Source organism: Mytilus californianus, unplaced genomic scaffold (genome assembly GCF_021869535.1).
Source record: "Mytilus californianus isolate M0D057914Y unplaced genomic scaffold, xbMytCali1.0.p SCAF_9, whole genome shotgun sequence".
Taxonomy (NCBI): domain Eukaryota; kingdom Metazoa; phylum Mollusca; class Bivalvia; order Mytilida; family Mytilidae; genus Mytilus; species Mytilus californianus.
In genome coordinates this window covers 69,655,008-69,680,088 of record NW_026262745.1, presented here as the reverse complement: position 1 = coordinate 69,680,088, position 25,081 = coordinate 69,655,008, and the positions used below count along the sequence as shown (strand labels likewise).

The following is a 25,081-nucleotide window of genomic DNA, read 5'->3' as shown; positions in this document are numbered from 1 at the left end:
ATGTTGTATTGTTTCAGCAATGTCCCAGTTTTGTCAGGCAAACATTTTTAACCCAGTCACATATTTTATACTTCCCATTAGTATCCAGTGGTTTCTGTTTGCCATAGTTGTTTTTTTGTTATATTTGCCTAAATCAGGCAGTTGGTTTTCTTTGTTTGAATTGTTTCACATGTTGTTATCTTGTCAATGTGCAGTGTTATTGCCTACTCGACAGTATGGGTTTTGCTCATTGTTGAAGGTTAATCAGTATCCTGTAGTTGTTTACAGCCTTGAATGCTCACCCAATTACAAATTTCATATAGGCTTGTATGCACTTTTGTTAAACCATGAAATCAAATATCCATGAAAATGCAATTTTTCCTTAATCCAAGAAAATAAATAAACCCATAGTGCACTTAATTTAGGTTCAGGGGTTGTACTAAGATTGACAACAGATGATGTTTGCACAACAATCCTTTTTGCCCTGCAACTAAAAATGTTTTTTGTTGTGTGTTTTTTTTTTACTTCCTTCAATGCAGTCAAACTAGATGTATAAATCATCCTATCTTTGGATAGCAAATAAAAATCAATATACAATATTATTATACTCTCAATTTTATTTCTTTAGACTAGTTTTTCTTCAATATATAAATGCATAAATAGAATAAATTAGTTTTCAGATGAATATCCCAACTTAACAAAACTAAAGTAGCCAACAATTCTATAAAGTGAAGTTCAAATTGATACAAGGATGAACACTGAACATTTCTATGCTCAATGCTATTATTAAGGCTAGTGAAAAATCTGTTTGGACTGATAAATTTTGTATCACTTTAAAATATAAATTTGAAGCAAGTAAGAAAATCCTGCAATGGCCGACTTTATGTACAACTTAAACATTGTCAGTGCGAAGAAAGAACATCTATTTTGAGCTTCTTTTTTTTAATCTTGTGATCACTTAACATTGTTATTTTTATTGAATTTATAACAAAGATGATTCTTTCAAGTCAGGTATATAATTTGTCACACTATGATGATGTTGCAGAGCAGGATTTTCTGATTTGATTCATTTTACAAATAAATTGTTAAGTAATGAAGTTAACTGTTGGAAATGCTGTTGCAGAGCAGAGTAGAATTTTCCAATTTGATTCCTTATATAAAATAAACTGATTTTAAGTAAAGCAACTCACTTTAAAAGTGCTGTAACAGAGCCATATTTTCCAATTAGATTGTAAATTAGCAGATTTTAAGAAAGAAGGCAGTTCACTGGTGTCTCATTTAAGTATTTTTTCGGTTGATAGAAAGCATAATAGGTATTTCTTGCAAGAGCTGTTGGCTTTCAAATAACAAACATTTCATTTAAATTAAAAATGTTTGACATTAAAAATTTAGATATAAATTTTATCTAAAAAAACAACTAAATTCAGATTGATTGTTATATGCTAAAACAATTCATCTTTGGTAAAATAAAAAGAAAAGTTTCAATTCTCAGTTGTCATGGTAATTTAATACAAGTTAAACAAGTACAAAATAAATTAAAAACATCTAAAAATACTTTTAAAACGTCAGATAATAAATAAATTAATCTAAATGCTAAAAATAACTTAAGGTAAAAACCAAATTTAAACAAGAATATGGGATATTCAGGTAAAACTAGCACTAATAATCTAGTATGAGCAATAACAAAGAGATTTCTACACAACAAATACAATACACTAATATCTACACATCTGTACACAATAAATGCAAAGAGTCTATACATATATAAGTCTATGTACGGAGGTATACGAGTAAAAAGTCTAGAGAGACACAGAATGAGCAGCTGCCTGTCGAGTCATCACAGGAACAATTCTGACACTACTATACATATCACAGCACTAGAGAAGTCCTGACCGAGGTCATGGACGAGGACGGATATGGCACTCTATGGAATGTTTTTAAAACAGGTCTCCTCAGCGAGGGGTCATTACTGAAGATGTTGGCGAGTCCTGCAGTAAATGTTCTAACACTAATGGGACCTTTTCCAGTCTTGCTCGCACAATATCTGGTAAAATATCTGTCCTTTGGAATCTAAAATGTAAGATAATAAAACATAAGTATAAATTGTAAAGTCAAAATTATATTAAAAACAGGAGTCACTTTGTAAGGTTGTGTCTTCTCAGATTTTCTAAATTACGTTGTCAAAATAATGACTTGATTTCCACAGTACAAAATGATTCTATTCAGCGTATCTTTATAACATGGGTTCATTTCTTCTTTGCCAAAAAATTTATTCAAAATAATTCTTTCTTAAGCATATGTATTGCTTCAGATTTAAGATTTAACTTTTTATTTGAAAGAAACCTACCTATAAAGTTTTCCTTGAAAGTCAATATATTTGACATTTGTTGTAGATGACTTGACACCAAGCTGTGTTCCGTCATTGAATTTTACCCATATTTCTCCATTCGAGTGCTGGAAAATAAAAATAAAAATTCATTATGAATATGTTTCAACATAATAAATACTTCTTGAATTTAAAAAAAAATAATTAAAATATAATTGCCTTAAAAATAATCAATAGAATTTTTCCAAAATTTTAAAATGAACAATTTTGAGATGAAAATGATATTTCAGAATTGAAACTTATTTTTAATCTCATCTCATACTACATAAGGAAACAAGTTAAAACTAAAACAGACTGTTGTCTTTGTTATTAAAAATCCAAAACAAAAAAATGATATGTACCTTTGAAGCCCATCCAATATCTTGCACGAAAACTTGTTTTAGAACATCTCTGGTGACTTTGCGTAGCTGACTTGAACCATTGAGACTTGAAGTGGGACTACCACCACCATTGCTGACTGCTGATTTTTCATTGACAGACTTGGACTTCAGAGTTACATCCCTTGATGTGTCAGATGGTGCTGTTTCCACTCTACTGGTACAGTCTGTTACAGCGCTCACTACTGTGCCATCAAATGAAGACATCTATACAAAGGAAGGAATATTATTAGATATTTATGTAGATAAGATTTTATAATGTCAAGAAATAAATTTTCAAATTAACTTTAAAAAAAAAAGTAAAACAATGCAAATTAGTAAATTTCTTTTGATTTGTTTTTTAAAAATATTACAGAAATAGAAAAGTCTACATCAAATTTAATTCCAAACTAAAACTATGGACAAAATAACCATGATAACATGTGTTGTCATAAGCAGCTGTATATCAATGCTTTTTCACAGACAAAAGCCCAAAAAATTTTAAATCAATTTAGCTCCAATTGATTACTTACTGTAGCATGTCTGTTGGAGTCTGATGAAGGATTGCTATTGATTTCTACTGCCAAGGAACTGCCTGTCCCCGTAGATGGAGAGGAATCGTTTAAATTTGGACCACTTGGCCGTCTACCAATGATCACTGGGAAGAGCTGCTCTCTCAACCCACATCGGCTCTGTACAGAACTTATTACCCTGTCAATTTCTTCACACTGTTGCCGACACTGAAAAGAAACATAGAATTTAAAATAAATGTCAACTGTTTTTTTTTTATTATTATTTAAATTTAAATTATGTGTAGAATTACTCAAGTACAATTCATTTTCACAAAAAAAAAAATAACAATGAAAAATTACTGGTAAAATTTTTACAGTTCTAAATTTTTCTTATTTACTTTTCTTCATGTAAATTTGAAAAAAAAAATAAATATGAACAATATTTTTTATGAACTGTTAATAATCATTCTACAACTGATATCTGAAGTGAACCTACCTGTTTGACATATTCTAACAATTGTTTGGTATCTTCAGCCAGTCTCTGAGCTGTTTCTTCTGAATCTAGCACCAAGGATGTCCCAGTCTTTTCTATAATTCTCATACTACTGGAACTCATTGTGAATTTAGCACCTGAAAAATTAAAACAAACCAAATTACAATATGAAACAAGACATTTAAACATAGAAAATTTCAAGTAATTTATATCACTTTCAACTTTTTTGATGATTTATATCTTACATGATTTTTTTCTTTGATCTTATTTCTTCTTTATTATTTAAAACTTTTATTTTTAGATATAGAAACTTAAAAGAATTTCAGAATTTAAATTCAATGGCATATAAAAATATGAGCAAATGACTACAATGTGTCAAAAAAGCCAGAAGTATCAGATTTCCAATATATAGTGTTAAAAGATACAGGACTACAATATACACACTGTGAGCTATAAAGCATGAGAATAACCATGTGCAAAAAAGATGGGAAAAAATCACACACAACATTAATTCTGGTAAAATGTGAGGAGTGAGTATGCACATCTATAAAGAAAGTAGTTCTGTTAGCTATAGCCACAATGTGTCGACTTACTCCACGAAGGCACGAAAGGATAAGGTCTTGATTCCATTAAATCGCTTAAACTATCATCGTCCTCCAAAGGATGTGTGCCTTTACAAAACATTTATCATGTTAATATTTCAGCAAACTTCATAATTGGTTAATATATCTATATATATATATATATATATATTTTTCAATCTTTTCAAAGATATATATGGGGAGAACAAACTCGTGCATAAGACTTACGTCGTAAATCATAAATATAAACATTTATATAGATCACTCTGTCACATAAAAATTAGTAATTTTAATATTGAATAATTATTTTCAATAAGAAAACATATACGTTTCAATTTTCAAAACCTACCATCATAAAATACTGCTTCAAAGTCTGGTGACGGACTGTTTTCCATCAACATACATTTGGCTTTCTGTGTATACATAGTTATCTTTGGAGTCTTGGATCGGACCAGTTTGACGAATCTGTAAAAATACAAAGTTATTTTAATTAAAAGTGTTGTTTGGAATTATTGGTTTATTGTTTGTTTGAATTTGTGTTTCTTTTTAACTTTATTTATTTTTTAGGGGTAAAATTTTACATGCAATTTTCAAATAAACTCTTAATAAAAGATGTTTAAATACATTAATTTCTAGAAAGGAGTCAATAATAGATTCAATAAAAAATTAAGGAATACTTTAAAAGGGGAGACAATTTACCTTGCTGCATACTGGTACTTCTTCCAATACTTTTCAGGCAACATATCAAATACAAATGATTTGATTGGTTCAGTTGGCAATGCAACTGGTTCTTCTCCAACTGGTTCCCCTTTCCCTCTGTTTGGCTGGTAAACATTGATTTTCTGACCATCAACAGATATCACCATGACTTCAACAACTTTTTCAACCTTTTGTTTCAGTTTGACAAACTCCATGCAAACTTCTCCCGATTCTAAAATGTTGACCTGAAAAACAAGATATAATCATCTTTACAATTCATCACAACAAAGTATTTGTCATAAAAATCCAAACAAATTATTTTTCAACTTGGAACATTAAAAAAAAAAAGACTGTTTTACTTTCTATGCAAATAATTTTTCAACTTAGAATTCTGAATTTTAATGATTATTAATGCATTCTCATTTCATAATTGTACAGTTATTTTTCGAAACTTACGATAGCATTTCTCGTTCTTTGTCTGATTGGTCGAAGACGAATGGCAGTTAATGGCAATACAACATCTCTTATTGTTTTCGTTGACGAGTTAGTAGCCTCCTCTACCGATCGCTGGGATTTAATTTCTACTTTAGCACCTTGATTAGAATTAGAATCTTCTTCATCATTGTCTAGGAAATTTTCTAACGATCGACTGCGTCCATATTTTTTCATCTGACTATGTTGTCTTTCCATATTTTTGACACTGTCTTTAGATTTTTCATGCCAACTTCCATGTTGACCAGTGGATTGACTGTCACTATCGAAATTGAGTATTTTCTTTGTATTGTGTAGACTAAATTCATCCTGTGATGAAACGTCGGAGGCTACAGAAGGTTTGCTGATGTCGGTATGACTTGGTTTGTCATTGCTATGTAGAGACATGCTACATGACCATCCCGATGAGTTGCTTGGTGTGTTGGCACGATCTTGATATTTTGCTGGATCAAACTGCTGTCCAGCACGATTGTTTTGCTGCTCTAAGTAATTCTCCATTTGTTTAGCTTTGAACAGTCTTTCCTGAGCCTTATCTTGGTTAGTATTCCTTAAGAAATGTCCAGAATCACCCTGTTGTTGATTCATTTGCATTCTGGCTGCTTCACGTTCACTGAAAATGGCAAAAAACATGATTAATCCTAGTCAATTATTTCTTTAAAGTTGGTGTACTTTACAACTGTCAGAAATGGAAGGTTTAATCAATATATCTGCTTCATACTCAATGGGTGCAGCTAAATACATAATTGATATCATAATGATAAAAAAACAATCTATTTCAATTTTGTTTTTATTTCAGTCTTTTCAATTAACAGTTTTCTTCCTAATAACAACTAGAAATGCAGGGTCTACTGATGTTAACCTTAAGAATTAAGATACTTTAAAGATCCTTTGAGAAAGTTTAATAAACAAATTTCTTAAATGCTTTATAATATTTATTGCTAATCCTACCTATCCCTCAGTCTAACTGGTGGAGATGGTGGGTGCCTCAATTGTGGTGTGTTTGGTCCCGAAAACAGGTTCAAATCCTCAGAGTTCTTTGAGAATTTGTCTTTTTTCAATTGGTCCTCGTCTCCTTCTGATATTCCAGATTCCATAGGGAATGCTGGGAAGGGACGTGGTCGTGTTGACACCCTTGATGCTGTGGTGGAAATGGTTGCCATGGTCCCTCTACCACTGTCAATAGATGTCTCACCGAAATTCTATAAATAGAAGATATCATTTAAATATTTCAGTTACAAAATCTTGAAAATTTTAAAACTTTGTAAAAAAAAGAATTTCTCTTTATAAATTATATTCCATATTTTTTCCTCATCATTTTCATATAAAATATCTTTGCCTTTTTGAATTTCCCTTTCAAGAAGTTTAAATGATAAATATGATAAAAAAGACAAAGACAGTAGTATTTGTATTATATTAAACCTGAAGAAAAGTGTTTGTAAATTTTTACCTGTGGACCTTTAAATTCCGTTGATGCATCTTTGGTCATGAAAGGATGATTTAGCACCTCTGAAAAACAAAATTAAATAAAAATTAAAACAAATAAAGCAAATGAAAAGAAATTTTAAAAAGAAAAAAAATCCATTGTTAAAATTAACTTTTATCTTAATATATTCTGTGTACCTAAGCTTAACATCTTATAACATTTAAAAGTTAAATGACTAAAACAAACAACTTCAGATATAAATATATATGTAAATGATAGTCATGTTTATTCTTGTTTCAAAAACTTTTCTAAACACATCAGAAAGCATTGAATATGATTAATGTGTACCAACTATTAATTAATTGATGGAATACCGTCAATGGTGGACTAATTAGATTTCCAATGCCTTTAAGTATCTTAATTGGATAATAAAATTAACTGAACATGTGTTTAATTTTTTTTTAATAATAAATCTAAATAAACAAATAAAAAAATTATTTAAATTAAATTAAATTAAGATTTATACTGTATAGATTTTTATCTAAATAAAATTTTTTTTTTTTCAAATATTTTCTTCTTAAAAATTTAATTCTTTCAATAACTCTTTTCTATATACCTGGTAATGGTATTCTATCGTTTGGATTTTTCTTCAACAATGACTGTAAGAGGTCTTTGGCTTCTTGTGACAAATGATCTGGAAGATCGAATGCTGCTGTAATCACTCTGTTCAGTGTACTCCTTACAGCATCTGTATCAAATGGAGGCTTGCCTACCATGAACGTGTACAACATACAACCTAAGGACCACACATCAGTTTCCAAACCATGAGCTGACCTAATGGCTATTTCACTGCAATATAAAAACAATTTATTATTAAAAAACATAAAAAAAATCATATAACCATGCAAAGATTACAATTTTGGGGTAAATTTCCAAAACTTTTAAATATAAAAGACAAAAACTTAATGCTTTTATCCCCTTTTCTTGACTTTACACTGAATATGCATCACCTTAAAACTTGAGTCACTAGCAAAATGATTATTTAATCTCATTTTAAGTGATATTATACTTACGGAGAAATATAATTTGGTGTTCCACACATGGTAAAATGTTTTTCTTCAGTAAAGTTCAGTTGTGTAGCTAGACCAAAATCAGCTATTTTCTGCAAATAAATAAATGCATTTATAAATATTGCTAAGTTTCCTCCCATGAAATTTAATTAATCTTTCAAGTTCAAATATAATTCAATGAAAAATGTTCTGTTTAAATGTTTACTGTAAAATTTGTTTTCCTCTTTCACGTTCTAATACATGTATTTCTAAGAAATCCAGAGACAGTTTTACACAAAGAAATGCTTAGATGTGGAAAAAAAATTATCAATTAAATAAAAAAAGCCACTTACAACATCCATAGATTTGGTGAGTAGTAGATTGGCAAGAGTCAGATCTCTGTGGAGTATTCCGTGTGAGTGGAGATACAACATCCCTGATACAATCTGTACCATGAAGTGTCGTGCTGAAAATACAAATACAAAGGTTAAAAAAATTGAACACAAAATACTTAACACACTTAAAGCTGCAATGTACAAATTTACTTATTTTAGGGAGGTTTTATTAATGGAATTAATGGAATGGGTCTATACTGGAGGTACTTTGAATGAAGCTAACTTTCTGAATCAGGATATTTTTATAATCATGATAGTCACTGTTTTCATACAATTTTATTGTAATTTCTGGGTAAAGTTAAATAAAGCTAAATTGTTCAACTATTGCATTTTTATAATCATGACTAATGCTACAGTTTTCATACAATTTTATTGTATTTTGAGGTATTGCTGTTAGAAATACCAACCTTCCATTTCAGATAAAACTTTGCAGTTGGCTTTAAGATATCTGTTGAGTTCTCCATTATGGCAAATTTCAAGCACCAAATACACATAGTTGCTGTCTTCGAAATAGTTGTACAACTGCAATGAAAAAAAATACAATGTTTTAAATTTACAGGTTCAAACGTGGGGGTGGCAGTTATTTAATCCATTCATATTTCTTATGATATTGCATAAGCTGATCACAGATTTAAAAGGATTAAATTATTGGACAAATACTTCAAAGAGAAGTTCAACTTTTCACCTGACCTTTGATCAATTGATTCCTTTAACTAATAAACTAAAGGTTAAATCAATACCCTTAACATGCTAAGCATATTACTGCTTCAGTATATGGTCTGGATTTCATTTTGGCACATTTACACAATCTCTACTTTATGTTTTGAACTTTGCACCTAATAACTGACCAGTTGCAACACTGCACTTAAGGAATAGTGCATATCTGCAAAGATTTGTTCCAACCTGTACTAAAAGTTACTGGCTAATGTTAGATTATCAAATTCTTGGTATGCATTCCATTATGCAAAAAGGTTTGGCAATTTAGGTTCAAGTGCCTTAAAGACTGAATGATTGAGTGAAAATGTGAAAGGCCTGAAAATGTGTTTGAGATTAAACTCTTACAAAACAATTTTAAAACTTGAAACATGTTTTTCTAATTGAAATTTTATTCCTGGTCTTTTTACCAAAAAAATATTACCTAGTAATTTTTATTGACTTAAGCTTCCACCCTACTACATGTATTAAAAGTAAATTATGTTTGTAGTTGATTTTTTTAACTACTACTTGACAATACAAGCTAAGGGATAAAGACATTTACAGTTAATTTCAAACAACACCCAAGCCAAGTGATCAAATACTGTTTTGATAATTAACAACCTACAAGCTCACTAAAACAAGCAACATAACACCCTTACTAATCATGCCTTTACATTAAAGTATTTAATCAATCACATTTCAAATGTTAATTTCATGTAATTGACGACATTAAGGTGAGTATTGTTGACCTAATTATAAGTCTCACAAACAGCTAATTACTCAGCAATAATGACATAAGAAATACTTTAACAACACCTTGATTAACGATTCTGCAAGCCACCTACATGGGTGATGATGTTTATAGCCATGAACAATCAATAAATGTCCCATCTTACTCATCCTAAGCTTCATCATCTCAAATCCAATATACAATTATACATGTGCATCAATGAAACTGACATTCCTAATAATAAACATGATAAATATCTGCATACTCCAATCATAAGGAAATTAACATTGTTACAAGTGATGAAGTCACTTTGAATTAGCTCTTTAACCCAGTGTAGACAGCTTCATCAAGAGATAATGTTATAGTGGTGTAGTATAATCATGATAATGCAGTACTATGATAATTTTCATATTCTGTATTGTTTTCCACATGTTTAATTTTTCATTTACCTCTAAAATTGCTGGATGCTTCAGCCTTGAATGAATTTCAACTTCTTTTTTCACTCTAGCTGCCATGCCTGCTGCCTTCATCAGTTTCTTGTCAATCATTTTGATGGCGACCTCTTCGCCTGTTTTGTTAGACCTGGCCCTGTACACACATGCGAAACCCCCCTTCCCCAACAAGTTCAACACTTGGTAATCCTGAAAAGATAAAATGGTTCTGTATTAGAAGATGCATAAACACTTATATCAACTTGAATAAGTTTAGTTAAAGGTTGCATTTCACCTTCAAATCACAAAACCTCAACAATTTTTTATTATTTTAAGTCTATGCAAATAAGAAGACAAATTTACCTCAATAGTTCCATTATCCTCACTGATACTGAAGTCACATGGTTTAATAAGTTCATCTTCATTAATTCTGTTAATTTCACACTGATCACACGATTTTTCTTCCATATTCATGATGTCAATTTCAGTAATAGAGAAATCACATGGTTTGCATAATTCCACAGATTTAATAACATCTAATGGTTTAAGTAATTCCTCCATGTTGGTATTGACCAAGTCAAAGAAAATTTGAGCTTTTGAAACATCACTATCAGAGAGATGATATTCCTCTAAGTTTTTGATTAACATTTTGAGATTTCATAGCTAACTGAATCCAAGCCCTGGATATATATACTATATCAAGGTTAAACATCGTCCATTTCATGTTTTTTCCTGTATCAAAACATGTATTTCACTTGTTTATTTGATTAATTATAAACTAATTAATTAAGTTCAGCAGTTCCATGATTGAAACACAATCACTAATTAATCCCTTAATTGTCAAGGGTGAGTGCCCCATGTTGTTATGTTCCATGTCCGGACAGACCATGCTTAGCATGACACCTATAGTGTAATGTGAGGATTAACAGTCATGTTTGGACTTGGAAAATTATTCACCTGTACAAGATTATTTACCTGAAGGAAATAGTGCCATACATTCTTTACAATATACCTTCAAAAGCATATCAGTTTGTTTACCCTTTAAATATTTTGTAGATTTAAAACTTTAAACTAAATTGTCTTTTTTTTAATTCCTAATTGATTTTTTTGATAAAAGCTATATTGATTTCGATCTCTTGTCAACAAACTTGTCACCTCTCTCATAACATTAAATATTAAACAAAATAAATTATTTAACTGTTTAGAATTGATTTTGATCTAATTTTTTGAACTAATATTACCTTCTTTTTTTAAATTGCATGCCTAAAGTCATATAAATTTTATTTTGAACACACCCTTTTACTATAACATTGTGTTTGTACAGACATGGATTTTTTTTTATCAGCATGGTTAATCCTAAACAAATATTATATTGTTGACCAATTTCATTAAAATTCTATCTTTATTCATGTGATCAAACTCTTTGTTTCAATAGAAGCCCTAAACACTACTATAAGTGAAAGCTAACTGTTAAATAGGGGGGGGGGGGGGGGGGGGGGGGGGATTTCTGAATATATATACGTACATGACATATAATCTTTTTAATTATTCTAACAAAATTGTTACAACATTATTACCCTTTCAACATGTTCAAAGGGATTTTTTCATGGTCCAACCATATACTTTTAACAAAAATAAAATTTTGATACTAGACAATGGAATACATTTGTACAGATGAGTTGTCATAAACCATTTTTAACCCAAAATGACAAACAACAGTTTTGAAAGTACAACAAGTTACTATTTATAAAGCTAGATAATTATATGTATCTGCAAATTTTGAAATAATAAATTATTTTCATTGAAATATTAATAATAAACTAACCGTTATATTTTCCATGCACTGTGCATAACAATATCCTCTTTTATAATAAATAAAACATAAAGATGGACAAACACATGGTCAAGCGTTGTCACATTTTTAATCCTGAAGAAATCCTTCTTTAATGAGCACAGGAGATTTAGAAATTCTATAAAAGGACACTTACTTTTAACAAATAGCTTTAAAATTTCAATGAAAAGTCTTAAAAATACTTGAGTAAATCTATACATGCTATATGATCAAACATGGCTTTTAAAAAGTTGTGTCAACAAACTAAAGCGACCACGCCAAAATTACTATATATAAGTAAAACTAACTGTACAATGAGTAAATTTAGAGAAGTTATTTAAAACCATTTAAATTTTAGGTTACAATGAACTTTGTTTAAATTTGATAAAATATGACGATCTTCATCAAAATCTGAAAAAATTAAATATTTCGATTGACAATATTTAATCTATATGTATACATCATGTGGAAAAAATTTAATTTTGTATAACTTTGCATTGTATCTCTGTCAATTAAATCTATAATTACAATTACTGTGCCTGACCAAAGATTTTAAAATGTGCATGTAATGCTCTGAATAATTTTATGATTTGGTTTAGGTGTTCTCCTGTTAAGAGATGCACATTTTTTCAAAAGGATAACTGTAAAATATGGTCTTTAATGTTGTATTTGAACTTGAGATACATTTGTAACTTTAGGCCGTTTAGGGTGAAAAATCAGGCAAGTTCAAGATCTGTGAACTTTTATTTACAAAGGTGGACCATTAATTCTTAGAAATTTCTGGATGTATTTAAGATTTCCCCCTATTCACAGTGTTCTCCCCAGGATTTTTGGATAGCACCAGGGTAACATGCGAGGTCAGCTTAGTGAAATGATTCATACAATCAGTAGCGTCGCTTAGTTATATTTCTAGTTACTGCAGTTTTTATGTCTCTTGTTTTGTTTTAATACTGTGGTACTGTGTTATCGTAGACATTGAGTCAGAAAATTATTTCATTTTCAGAATTGTCAATCATAATTCTTCCTATTCTAAAAATAACTTTGAACCCCTCTGATCATGGTGGGGCAAGAATATTTCTGATAACAAAGAACAGTAACTCTTACAAAAATAATTATAAATTTCAAAGAAATTATATGTTGCCTGTCATCTCATAACAATATGTTTCATTTTTTAAGGCTTTAATTGCATACATTCACTTCATTTGAACTTTGATGGATAATTGTTTCATTGGCAATCATATTCATACCACATTTCCTTATTTTATAAGCAGAAATGATAAAAGTTGTTGTTTTGGTATGGTAAACTTAAAACACAACTGTAAAAAAAAACCAATCAGATAAAAAGTTTAAAAAGTATGTTCACAACTTCAAGATCCTGTAAATTAAAATCAGGGCAAGTTTGGTGAAATTATTGGAATTATCATATGTCATTTTGTTTTCAAAGAGGTGTGGAGTATCAAACTGATATAAGCAGAAGCAGCTTCATTCAAGTCAATGTTTTGGTATAAAACTCCTATCCCCTTCCCCCTCCCATCAAAAAAAAAAAAAAAAAAAAATGTACAATGTAGTAGGTGCACAATTTCATGTCCAGTTAAAGAATTTGTGCAGTTTTGGTGGAAAGTTGTTTCTAGGATTTGCAGATTAACAAAGTGCGACATGGACACCACTTTTGTCTAGAAACTGATCATATAAATTGCATTCTGCATCACTTACAATTTATTAAGACCCTTTGATAATTATCTGATGATCAGTTAATGATAATATATACATTAGTCTACCAACTTGAACGAATGCCGTGTTGTCCTTAAAACAAATCATATTTACAATACATGCAGTATATGAATGCGTATAGGAAGGTGGTCGAGGTCCTGAAAACTGTCAGGTCATCTCATCTGACATGACAGGAATATGACAGTTGTTTTCCATCCTTTTTGTTGGATGATATTGTCTAATGTTTGATATTGTCAGGTTTTATGGACCCCCTTTTTGAATTTACTTTTGGAGTTCAGTATTTTTGTTAATACTTTTTTTCTGACATACAAGCTTTGGGAAATGACTTACATGTACCAAATGTCGGACAGAAATTACCACTTTTGCTCCATAATTTTCTAGTGGGAGCAGACATGAGCAGAAATTATCAGCTGTACTTGTCACAATGTCTGAGAAGTTATCAGATGTCATCAAGCTCACTTTCACCAAGTGTAAAACTGTCTAAAGGAGATGAAATAGACCAGAAATGCTCTCCCCCAGTTTTATAAAAGAAGATCTAAAGAAAATTTGAGCAAGCAAATTTTTATTATGTACTGTCCAATTCTTTAATACTTTCAGCCAGGTGCCTTAGGTGGATGCTTGAACCAGGCAATTTGGTCCCCGTGTTCTAAATAAATGGGGAATGTGTCCATGGGACACAGATGATGCCCCCAACTGCATTTAACATTATAAAGGGACATAACTCAAGAACAGTAAAAGTGATGCTACCCAAATTTGTACTTGATCGGAGTTTTGTGTTAATAAACATTGTGTACAAGTTTCATAACATTTGGTTGAGGCAAACAATTTAGAGAACGGAAACGAAAAATTGCTAGAAAAATTTAGCAATTTTTCCATTTGTCAAGGGGCACAACTCTAGAACGGTAAAAGTGATGCCACCAACATTCAAACTTGATCTGTGTATTGTGGTAATAAGCATTGTGTATAAGTTTCATAACGTTTGGTTGAGGCAAACTAAAGTTAGAGAACGGAAATGAAAAATTCAGCATTTTTTCCATTTGAAATGGGCATAACTCTAGAACAGTAAAAGTGACGCCACCAAAACTGACAAGGGTAAAACTTAATGCCCCCTCCTCCACGGCGGAGGCATAAAAATACTGTCACCTTTGGACTTGTGTGTAGTTTTAAAAGAGGAGACCAAATCTAAAAATTATAATCTATAATATTAACATGTGTACAACTTTAACATGTATGTCAAATATACCAATTGGAACAATTATATAAGGGGATCTTTTGCAAACTTGTGTACTTGATTCCATACACCCTAAAATTAGCTACTAGATGATTTGTAGTTTTTTATAATATCCATTCAAAATGTTGCACCTGAATGTTAAAAGCTGTTATCAAATTTCCTTTCAATATTTTCAAGTACTGGGAACTTAGTGATAATATAGGAATAATTATCAAGTCACTTTAAAAGTGGATTGTTCAGGCTTAGTTTAATCTATGTAAAATTGTTAACTTTCAATTGTTTGAACAATATTTTTATTTATTGGCACCAGTATTTTCCCTAGAATATTTTTGATTAATAGAGCTTGTTTTAAATAGTAATAGGACTAAAGAATTTTAAAGGATGCATCCCACTCTAGCTAAATATGGTCTATTTTTCAATTTCAATTTTCTCCAGGGGCCAGCTGGGTTCCCAAAATATTTTTTTCAGGGCCCACCAATTTCTATAATTATACAAACAAAACTTAAATATTCTTTTCATATACTAATAAAGCCTTTTTAGGTAATCCTATATGTAGCTTTTTGAGTCTGTTAAAGATTATGTGTGAAAGCGTTCTAATATTTGAATTATTTAATTTATTGCCACCAGAAATATATCATAAGATTTAACAATACCGATTTTAGTTCATTCCCCACAAAAATTGTCTCCCTTCAATTTGAACTTCCTGTTGACATTTTGACACTATGTCTGTTTCTATGTATTATTGAATGCTATATAATTCCAAATGCAACCTATCCTCTAATAGTGTTTATCAAAAATATTATTCAATTACTTTTTATTGAAGATTGGATAGCAAACTAGATATTTTGATATTTATTTACGAGATTTTGTGTTTTGTGTTAAAATACTTCCTTTAAATTTCCCGCTTTGATCAGACAATCAAGTTTAGTTTGGGAACCTTATTTTGTTTATTTCACAGGGGGAAGGTAGAAATGGGATTCACTGCAAAATATTTTACAATCGCAATTGCCAAAATGTTCATTTTTATAGAGAATAATTCTTTTTGGCCACAGTTATCTCCTTGTGTTCCTGAACAACTCAGGATAACAGCTAATAACTATGGTTTTTACCATTAATGTAATGACCATCAAATGACTCTCATGTCCACCTGATTTTGGCTACTTTTCACAATTTTCTGATTTTTAATTCCAAGAAGGGCATTTTCATAACAACATATCTGGAAAGAGTTCATGGACCACAAATTGCAAGATTGAACTCCCTGCTGTCAAGGACAGTTCTAAAAAAGTATGGAGAGTAAAATACTAATAAAGTGCTGCGCCATGAGCGCATGATACACCCGTCGCTTTTTCAAAGAATAAAGTTCCATAACTACTCAATGTCATATCAGAAATTTATAAAAAACTAAAGGGAGGTTATTTTAATAGATATAACCCAGTCACCACTGCTCATAGCACTTTTGAGTTATTGTCCGAAAACTGGAAAATCCCCCCTTTTTAATGAATAAAACCCCATAACTCGGAAATGTAAAATCTAAAATTTATAAAAATTGAAAGGGAGCTCATGTCAATAGATATAAACAATTCACCAAAGTTTCATGAAAACTGCTCGAAGCATTTTGAGTTATTGACCGAATACTGGAAAATCCCCCTTTTATAATGAATAAAACCCCATAACTCAGAAACGTAAAATCTAAAGTTTATAAAAATCGAAAGGGAGCTCACGTTAATAGATATAATTAATTCACCAAAGTTTCATAAAAATGGCCCAAAGCATTTTTGAGTAATTGTCTGAAAACTGGAAAATCCCCCTTTTTTAATGAATAATGTGCACCCAATAACTCGGAAACGTAAAATCTAAAATTTATAAAAATTGAAAGGGAGCTCACGTCAATAGATATAAATAATTCAACAAAGTTTCATGCAAATTGGTTGAAGTGTACTTGAGTTATTGCCCGACACGTTGACGACGGACGGACAGACAATGGTATATCATAATTACGTCTCGTAAACAGGTGTATAAAAATAGGCTATAAAAGAAGGCTGTTTCAATCACTACTACAAGAGGGATTGGGGGAGAACTGGTTAAGTTATCATCTAATAAATTTTATAAAAAACGAAAGAGAGCTAATACGTCAATAGATATAAACAACTCACCAAAGTTTTATGCAAATTGGTTAAAGCATTTTTGAGTTAATGTCCGATGACGGACGGACAACGGTATACCATAATACGTCCCGTAAACGGCGTTTAAAAAACGATAATTTTGAATTGGACACGGAAAAGACAATGCGATTAATAAAGATTTTTTATAGCATAATAACTGGCTTAGAGAATATATAGTCATGCACCAAAAGGATGGTTAGTACAGTTGTTTTTACTTAAGTTGCACTAATTTATTCTGTTTGTCTGCAAGAACAAAAATGACAGTGTTCTCCCCAGGGCCTTTTAGCATCATGATAATTAACCCGAATAATTCAGTCGTTATATTCCACTGCTCTATGATGGCTACATTAACGCCTGAAGGCCTAGTCAATGAAAAATCGTCAAAAAATCATTCGGAATTAGCTCGGGATTTACCTTTCTCGATAACATTTAGCTATTAGCTGATTGGCTCTCTCTCACAGAGAGCACCAATCAAAATCCTGGATTCGTGACGCGTTTTTATCGTATAAAGAGTTCAGGCCCTCGCGAGTGGGAGAGTCGATCACGGAGAGGGACTGAATTATTCGGGTTACATGATAATGTGATGCTATAATTTTTAGAAACAAGATGGTATTTCATATTTCCCTGTTTACCAGGATGCTATATGAAATATCTAGGGACAACACTGAATGTAACAGGATTTTCAAATTCAATTTCTAATTAAAAAAAAAAAATCAACATTACCATGTGCATGTTTATTTGTGTTACCAATTAGTAAGAAGAGAGTGAAAAATAGTATGTAGTTCATAATAACACATCAAGATGTGTAAATGTTTGTCAACTGAAGTGTGAAAAATAAAAAGTATTTTGGTCATGGAGCATATAATGTAACATCAGGTGTCATTTTAAACAGTCACTGCAAATGTCAGATTCTCCATTTTGCCTTACCAATCATTCCACCCCCCCACACACACACACAAAAAAAGGTAATAAATTAAAAATAAATATGTTTTAATGATTTTTCTTAAAATACATTTGTACATGTTGTTCAAGTTAGAATTAATATAATATATAAATCACATCTTTATGAATTATCTAGTGTTTTTTTGACACTCACACATGTTGAAATCAAGATATAAACAACACAATCATGTACAGGTGTACATGTATGTTTACCAGGTGTTAATAAGGTCTAATTATCAGCTTAATCACTATTTCAATATTGCATCACAGGTATGCCATTTTAAACTTATGTGGCATACCTACAAAGTACAATGTCCTAAACATGAAACTCTACATTTAATTTATAATCTGTGTTCTCTCATTTTTTTTTCAAATTTGGAATTTTAAGCTTTAAGCTTACATTTTTATTTAGTAATTAAAATTGTTGGTTGGCCTGTTTTCAACTCAAATTTTTAACTTTGGTTGGGAAATTTCCTAATTTGTTTTACCAATTTGGGGAATTTATAGGTACATGTATAATTACAAATGTACTGAAGAACTGCAAGTTGCAAAGTATATTCATATACACATAACTGTAGAAAGGATAACAGAATGACCAAAAATATTGAACTGTAAAACCAAGGATCCAGAATTTTTTTCATACAATTTCGATGATTTAGAGGGGACTTGAAAGTTGGGGTCCTTTTTGAACTGTTGAAATTATTCATAGATTCATGGCATCTACACACTTGTATTGACAGTTTTGTTGCATTTACTTCATGAAGTTTCTTACCATTTTTCTAAAAACATTCAAAAAACAAAAGTTATGGAAAGAAACAGTTTAAATAAAATTGAAATGATTTCAATGACTTAAAACTGTTCATTTCTCAGGAATTAATACAATTCTTTTGATTATGCTGTCGAAATAAAAACTGGAAGATACAAGTTAAAACTAATCTATGAGTGATTCCGATTCATTTATGGGATTCGTTTATCAAATGAAAGGAAATCCTTGTATTTTTTTAAATTTTATTACCTGTAAAAGTGTTTGTATTTAACTTATAATAGTTTCACCTATTTCATGTATTTAATTTACATGTAGCACGGAATCATTTCACATTTTACTTCTGGAGAAGACAATTTCAAGCATGCATATTACATAGTAAATAAAGCACATGTTTGACTGGTAAAAATAACCTTTTCCCGTGTATGTAATTTACTATTAATTTTAATTTTCAAATCAGAATTTGAGATTGTCTTTGTTGAAAAGTTATCAAATAAAGAAGTGATCTTAATTTGCCATGAAATAGAATTTCTTTATAATATTAGCATGATCAGCTTGATAAGTTCTAAGTTTGAAAACTTCTGTCAGGTGTGCAGAATACAGTAAAAAAAAGGGTTAGCTACATGTATGATTAGCCAATATCACCCAGAGGCATGATTATTAGGAGGGCCCTTTGAATTATCATAATATATTCAAGTGGCAGTTTTATTACCAGAAAAGCATTTATAAACAAAAATTAGTACAGTGCAAATTGGCAATTAAGAGACCCCATCTCAATGAAATGACCGAATCATTTTTGTAAAAAAATAATTTTTGGACCGAAATCCCAATCTGCCATTTTGGACATTGACCTTTCAGTTTAGGTCATGTCCGGCAGATATGATCGTTTCCAGACCCTTGAGTATAACAGACTAAAACAATCACCAACAAACGATCCATCCAAGAAAATAGACATACACGTAAACACATACATTTATACATTTGTATATTACATGAACACAATGTAAAAAGACTAACAACAATGAACAACACGTGGTTTCTCCAGGTCCTTAAAGAACCATAGTGCTGCCCTAATAGATTTTACAATAGAAAATATATTATCAATGTGGTGCTTAAAATGTATAATGTTAAGGAAACAGACACTACAAAAGTCTAAAAGTCTGAAAAGACCAGTTTTTGTCTTAATTTGCATGAACTTTTACTCGACATTCTCCAAAAGTATGACTTGTGTCTTAATTTTTCTTGACAAATTCTCATTTATATTAAATTTGTATGAAATTTACTCGACATATTCTCGACATTCTGAATATGGTCTTAAAATTTCTTGACAAATTCTTGACATTTGAATACTGTCTTGAAATTTCTCGACATATTCTCGACATTCTTATTTTTTCTCAGTATGGCTTGACATATTCTGAACATTTTGAATCGTGTCTTAAATTTACTTGACAGGTCTGAGTTTTACAAATCATGACCAATATTCATAATATAACTTTAATCTTTATTTCTCTTTATATGATATACTGTTATTTCAAGTTACACTTCTTTACAACAAAAATAAAAGTTGGGCATGTAAAATAATTGAAAATTTGGGTAAATGAATATTTTTACAAATGCAAATATGGCTATGAAATCTAAAGTATAAAATAATTTAAATGTGGGTGTGTTGATATAAAACAATTTCAATGTGGGTTTTTAAATAATTACAAATTTTGATTCCTGAATCTTATAAATTAAATGATTCAAACCAATCATACTACAGACATATTTCATTCTACATTCATAATATTCAATGTTGATATGGTAATAATTATTATACCAAAATGTGGTTTTTATAAATAGAAAATTATGATGATATACAAATCATTCATTTAACAGAAGAAAAATTTGTGTAATGTCATCTGTTGGAATATATTAAGTATTACACATGGACAGGATGTTCCCCTTAAAATTAAGGTATTCCACACCCAGAGTACACGCAACTGTCAAATAGAAGTTATTGCTTTACCTGTAATCAGCCATACAACTTATCAGTTGACCGACCATGCCACTACAATTCAAAAAGTTTGTTGATAGATGAAAATGAAAATCATCATTTTGATGAAAAAAAATTGAATTGAAATGGATTTTCTTCATCAAAATTATGAAGTTAATTATTTTAACATAAAAACAAATTGAATAATTCCCAAAGATTAAAAGAAAATTATTATCTACTCCAGGAATAATAAAAAAAATGTATTTATAATGGGTCCCATCAATGATTTTTATAGAAATCATCGGTCTTATGAAATGGTTCTCAAACAGACATGCATAATATAGATCTAAACATTTTATTCTTTTCAGGAAGGAGTTATCACAAATATTTATTTTTGATAAAAATTATAAAATTCAACACTCAAATTTGAATAAAAAATGTTTTTGGGTTGTTCTTAAAAATGAATAAGGTTTTTGAATCAAGATGGGAACAAATTCTTTGACCTAAACGAAAGCCCCCCCCCCCCCTCTTTTTTTAGCCACACAAACCCAAAAGATGAATTACGGGGTCCAAAAGAGATACAAGACACCTATTTTAGTAAAGCAAATTTGACTGGCAGTTTTGCGAACGGCAAAAATCTAAATGCTGTTTGTCAATACCTTCGACTTATATTCCAAGGAAAACAATTACTTAAATGTTTAATAAAAATAAATCAAAATTAAACTATATGGGGGATTATTCAGGGTATTCCAACTCAGTTGCACCAAAAGGGTATCTTACTATACCAAATTAATCCTTGATTCTTCAAAGTTTAGTTTAGCCATAATAAAAAAGGAGTATATAACAGCAATAGAATGTCATAAACAGTGCAGAATAAGTCTGTTCACATTTCAGGTGAAATTTATAATGTTGAGATAGTGTCAAGACATATTTAAGACTGTCAAGAATGTGTCGAGACATATTCAGACATTATTTAGAATGTCAAGAATATGTCGAGACATATTCAGACATTATTAAGAATGTCGAGAATATGTCAAGACAGATCGAGACAAATTTAAGACAGTCAAGAATTGGTCGAGACTAATCCAGACTCTTATCAGATGATACAGGAAGTGTCGAGAAATTTTAAGACAATGTTCATACTGTCAAGACACTTGTCAAGAAAAATCAAGAACCTTATTAGACAAATTCATACTATGTCAAGAATTTTTAAAAATTATTCAGACAAATTAAGAATGTCGAGTAAAAATTCATGCAAATTCAGACAAAAACTGGTCTTTTCAGACTTTTTGACTTTTGTAGTGAGACAAACAGTGCTTTTTCAAATACAATGTTGCTATTTGAAAATACTGGGAATAAAACTACATGTAGGTCCAGGCACATAACATGCATTATGGAAAGTAAAACAAGTTTTATATGCAAATTATACCCTTGTCCCCTTTATTTACAACTTACAAGGTAGTAAGGAACCAGTTTGAATGGGTAAACTGGCAAGTCAAACATTTCAGGCCAAATCTTTCATGCATAAATCAATGGCAAATTAGGCAATTTTTGAAAGTCTTTTAATTCTTTAATCCTGACCAATTGTTGGTCTCTTATGAAAATGAAAAAATCTCTGGTTTGTTTTTGATCTTACAAAATCATTTATATTTTTTTTCACTTTAACAACTTCTGGTCAAGTTCTGTTATAAAATATCTAGATTTCTAGCAAGAATTCAATGACAAAACACTGTATTAGGTTTGATCTTGATGTGCAAGACAGTAATTGAAAAAGTTACCAAGATAACCAAAAAGACAAAGGCCAGACTACACGAATGAATTTTATTTTTACAGGACATTCGGTCTGGTAAAGAACCTAGCTTTACCAGACCGAACGAAATTTTACAAGACCCAATATTTTTTACATCTAATTATCCGACAAAATACAACAAACCTATGACTTGTTGTGCCCTACTCCTCTCCAAAATGCACAAAAACAAAATCGTGTGACAAGAGTGTATATTTTGATGAAAGTTGTGCACAATTGCTTGAATGCATTTCAGTGACAAATAAAAGTTATGTCACATTTTATTGGATTTTGACATGAAAATTATTTGTGAACTAAAAATAATTTAGAGTTTCTGTATAAAATATTTCCTGTTTCTTCTTTCTTTTTCATATATCTTTTGGTTTTCAATTCTAGTGTTTATATTTCATACTCATAGCTGTATTTGTTACCTGCTTGGATTTTTTTTTATTTATTCAATGTATTTGATCGGCAAACCCGGAATTAGCCTTAGCCGTTCCCGGAATCTGATCCGGTATTGTCTACATTTCCGGTTGATGGCAGCCATTGTTGTTTTTGTCAGTCAGATATGTTTTTTCCCGGATTTACACATTACTTGTTGGCGATTTTCGGCATAAAGCTTGTGGTTGAACAAAATAAACATAACTGTCATGAATAATAAAGATGAAAATGAATTTTGAGATCGTTTGGGATTTTGCTAGAATGCTAGAAAAATCCATGAAAAAAACAACACCGGACATTCGGACCGGAATTCAACAAAATTTTACCAGACCGATCCATTATTCACCGGATTTATCCGATGGTCCGACGAATTTCGTGTAGTCTGAAAGGCTTACTTCATTTATTTGTTCAAGATTAATTTTCTCTAAATATTAATAGCAAACAGCAGAAAAATTCTGAAAATGTAGTGAGTGCACCAATCCAGTCCCTTTAAATACTATCCTGTCTGATTTGTTAAATTATCTTTGAATTACATGTAAGCTACATTTTGTAAGTCTACACTTAAAATAAGGGTTTGTCAGGAAACACATAACACAGGCTATTTCATCTGGTAAGTCTGTGTTCATTTCATCAAAATTACATCAAATGAAAGGATTAACTACATGCATGTGGACCGGATGAAAATATAGATGTATACTGGTCAGCATGGCACGGTTGTTTTCCTAATAGATGTAGTTATTTTGGATTTTGCAACACTTTTTTTATGCAAAATGTTGTAACTGTGTCAGACACTTGAATCAAAGTCATACAACAATCACTCTAAAATGACAACATCCTAAATTCTCTTTTGCATCATAAAAATTGTCTGTGATGTCCAGATACGGTGGATGAATACACCAATCTCAAGTTGATTTTTATGATTGTGTTACACCAGATGACCCAAGGTCAATCGGCGTACATGTAAGTAACGTCATCGAGCAAACAATTATTACTGTGATGTTATAACATAAGCATTGTGACACGAGAAATTTACAGGAAAGCGCAAGAATCTGTCAGTTGTCCGTAGATACATGAGGTCAGGAATGGGTTACATTGTATCCCACATCATCGGCACATGACAATAAAATATTTGTTAAAATAATGTTAACGATAAACATTTTACTGCATTTGACCCTAACAGTAGCTACAAAATGAGATTTTGCCAACGATTTAAAAAAATTATAGCTCATTTGATGCTAACGGTAGCGAAATAAGGACGTTTGGCGATAAACGGCATTCCTACCCTCATACATATAATATAATGTATGGTGTACATGTATGCCCAATTCCTGAACATCAAACTTCTGAATTCAAAGATTTATAAACTGAAACATACTTACTTTTACTGATAATGAGACAATCATATCAAAATGCTCAGTTCTGCAAACTGAGGATTTAGTTTTTTGTAAAGAAGTTGAAGCAAAAACCAAAACTTCAAATTTCATTTTAGCTGGACCAAATCCAATCCAAAACTGCTGTATTGATATGATTTATGGTAAGATGAGCTTTAGAAATGCATTTTTAATGAGAAGCAGAATTTCTTGATCAGGCCTGCCATGATCATAAGCTTTAATAGCCTTGATGACTTTTTAAGTTTGACCATTTTTTGTTTATTTTTGATAACCGGCTACTTACATCTATTGTCTCTCCAACGCCGAATTGACCGGCCATTGTCTTTTTTAATCTGTATTAAAGTCTCTTTCTGTTAATTTTTGTAGATGAATATAAATCTTCATTGTTTACAGATAATCTGAAGATAGTGTATTCCTTTTCAAGCCTTGACACATCGTGTATTCATTTTCAAAATATTTTCTTGACGCGCCTCAACTTGAATGAGGGCAATACCGCAGGGAATAAAATTTAAAAATAATGAAATAAATTGCCATAATAAAATCAATCATATAAGTTTTTACGTTCCATATATATATTTTATTCTACAGTACAAATATTTTTTAAAA

The 25,081-nt window shown here is 30.6% G+C and overlaps 2 protein-coding genes across 6 annotated transcripts in view; one reads left to right on the top strand and one right to left on the bottom strand.

The window, feature by feature from the left end:
* Positions 1 to 25,081, top strand: part of LOC127715160 (heat shock 70 kDa protein 4-like) — a 61,266-nt gene that overhangs the window by 7,243 nt on the left and 28,942 nt on the right. The window contains exon 1 of one of the 2 annotated variants that reach the window (XM_052221190.1): positions 24,602 to 24,618. The exons of the other annotated variant lie outside the window; for it this stretch is intronic. The gene's annotated coding sequence lies outside the window, so the exon portion shown is untranslated. Of the gene's footprint in view, positions 1 to 24,601; positions 24,619 to 25,081 lie in introns of those variants that run through there. 2 annotated transcript variants of the gene reach the window in all.
* LOC127715159 (serine/threonine-protein kinase PLK4-like) lies at positions 579 to 25,037 on the bottom strand. 4 transcript variants are annotated; one of them, XM_052221187.1, is made up of 17 exons: positions 24,759 to 25,037; positions 10,241 to 10,432; positions 8,773 to 8,887; positions 8,324 to 8,436; positions 7,995 to 8,083; positions 7,538 to 7,770; positions 6,946 to 7,004; positions 6,447 to 6,697; positions 5,463 to 6,108; positions 5,007 to 5,251; positions 4,657 to 4,772; positions 4,320 to 4,397; positions 3,730 to 3,863; positions 3,255 to 3,461; positions 2,707 to 2,949; positions 2,327 to 2,433; positions 579 to 2,049 (listed from the first exon to the last, which is right to left on the bottom strand). In XM_052221187.1, exons 1-17 carry the CDS (start codon positions 24,792 to 24,794, stop codon positions 1,932 to 1,934), a joined length of 2,982 nt encoding a protein of 993 aa, XP_052077147.1. In that variant the 5' UTR covers positions 24,795 to 25,037; the 3' UTR covers positions 579 to 1,931. The 4 variants fall into 4 exon arrangements, with proteins under 4 accessions (XP_052077147.1, XP_052077148.1, XP_052077145.1 ...); XM_052221188.1 differs by lacking the exon at positions 24,759 to 25,037 and adding an exon at positions 12,048 to 12,358; XM_052221185.1 differs by lacking the exon at positions 24,759 to 25,037 and adding an exon at positions 10,586 to 11,274.

Bases quoted from the DNA above. Each gene is read 5' to 3' on its own strand.
- LOC127715159 (XM_052221185.1), bottom strand. From the start codon at position 10,870: ATGTTAATCAAAAACTTAGAGGAATATCATCTCTCTGATAGTGATGTT. The intron at 4,773-5,006 runs GTAAATTGTCTC...GTATTTTTACAG, and splicing joins AAGTACCAGTATGCAGCAAG to ATTCGTCAAACTGGTCCGAT. The intron at 4,398-4,656 runs GTAGGTTTTGAA...TGTTTTGTAAAG, and splicing joins TGAAGCAGTATTTTATGATG to GCACACATCCTTTGGAGGAC.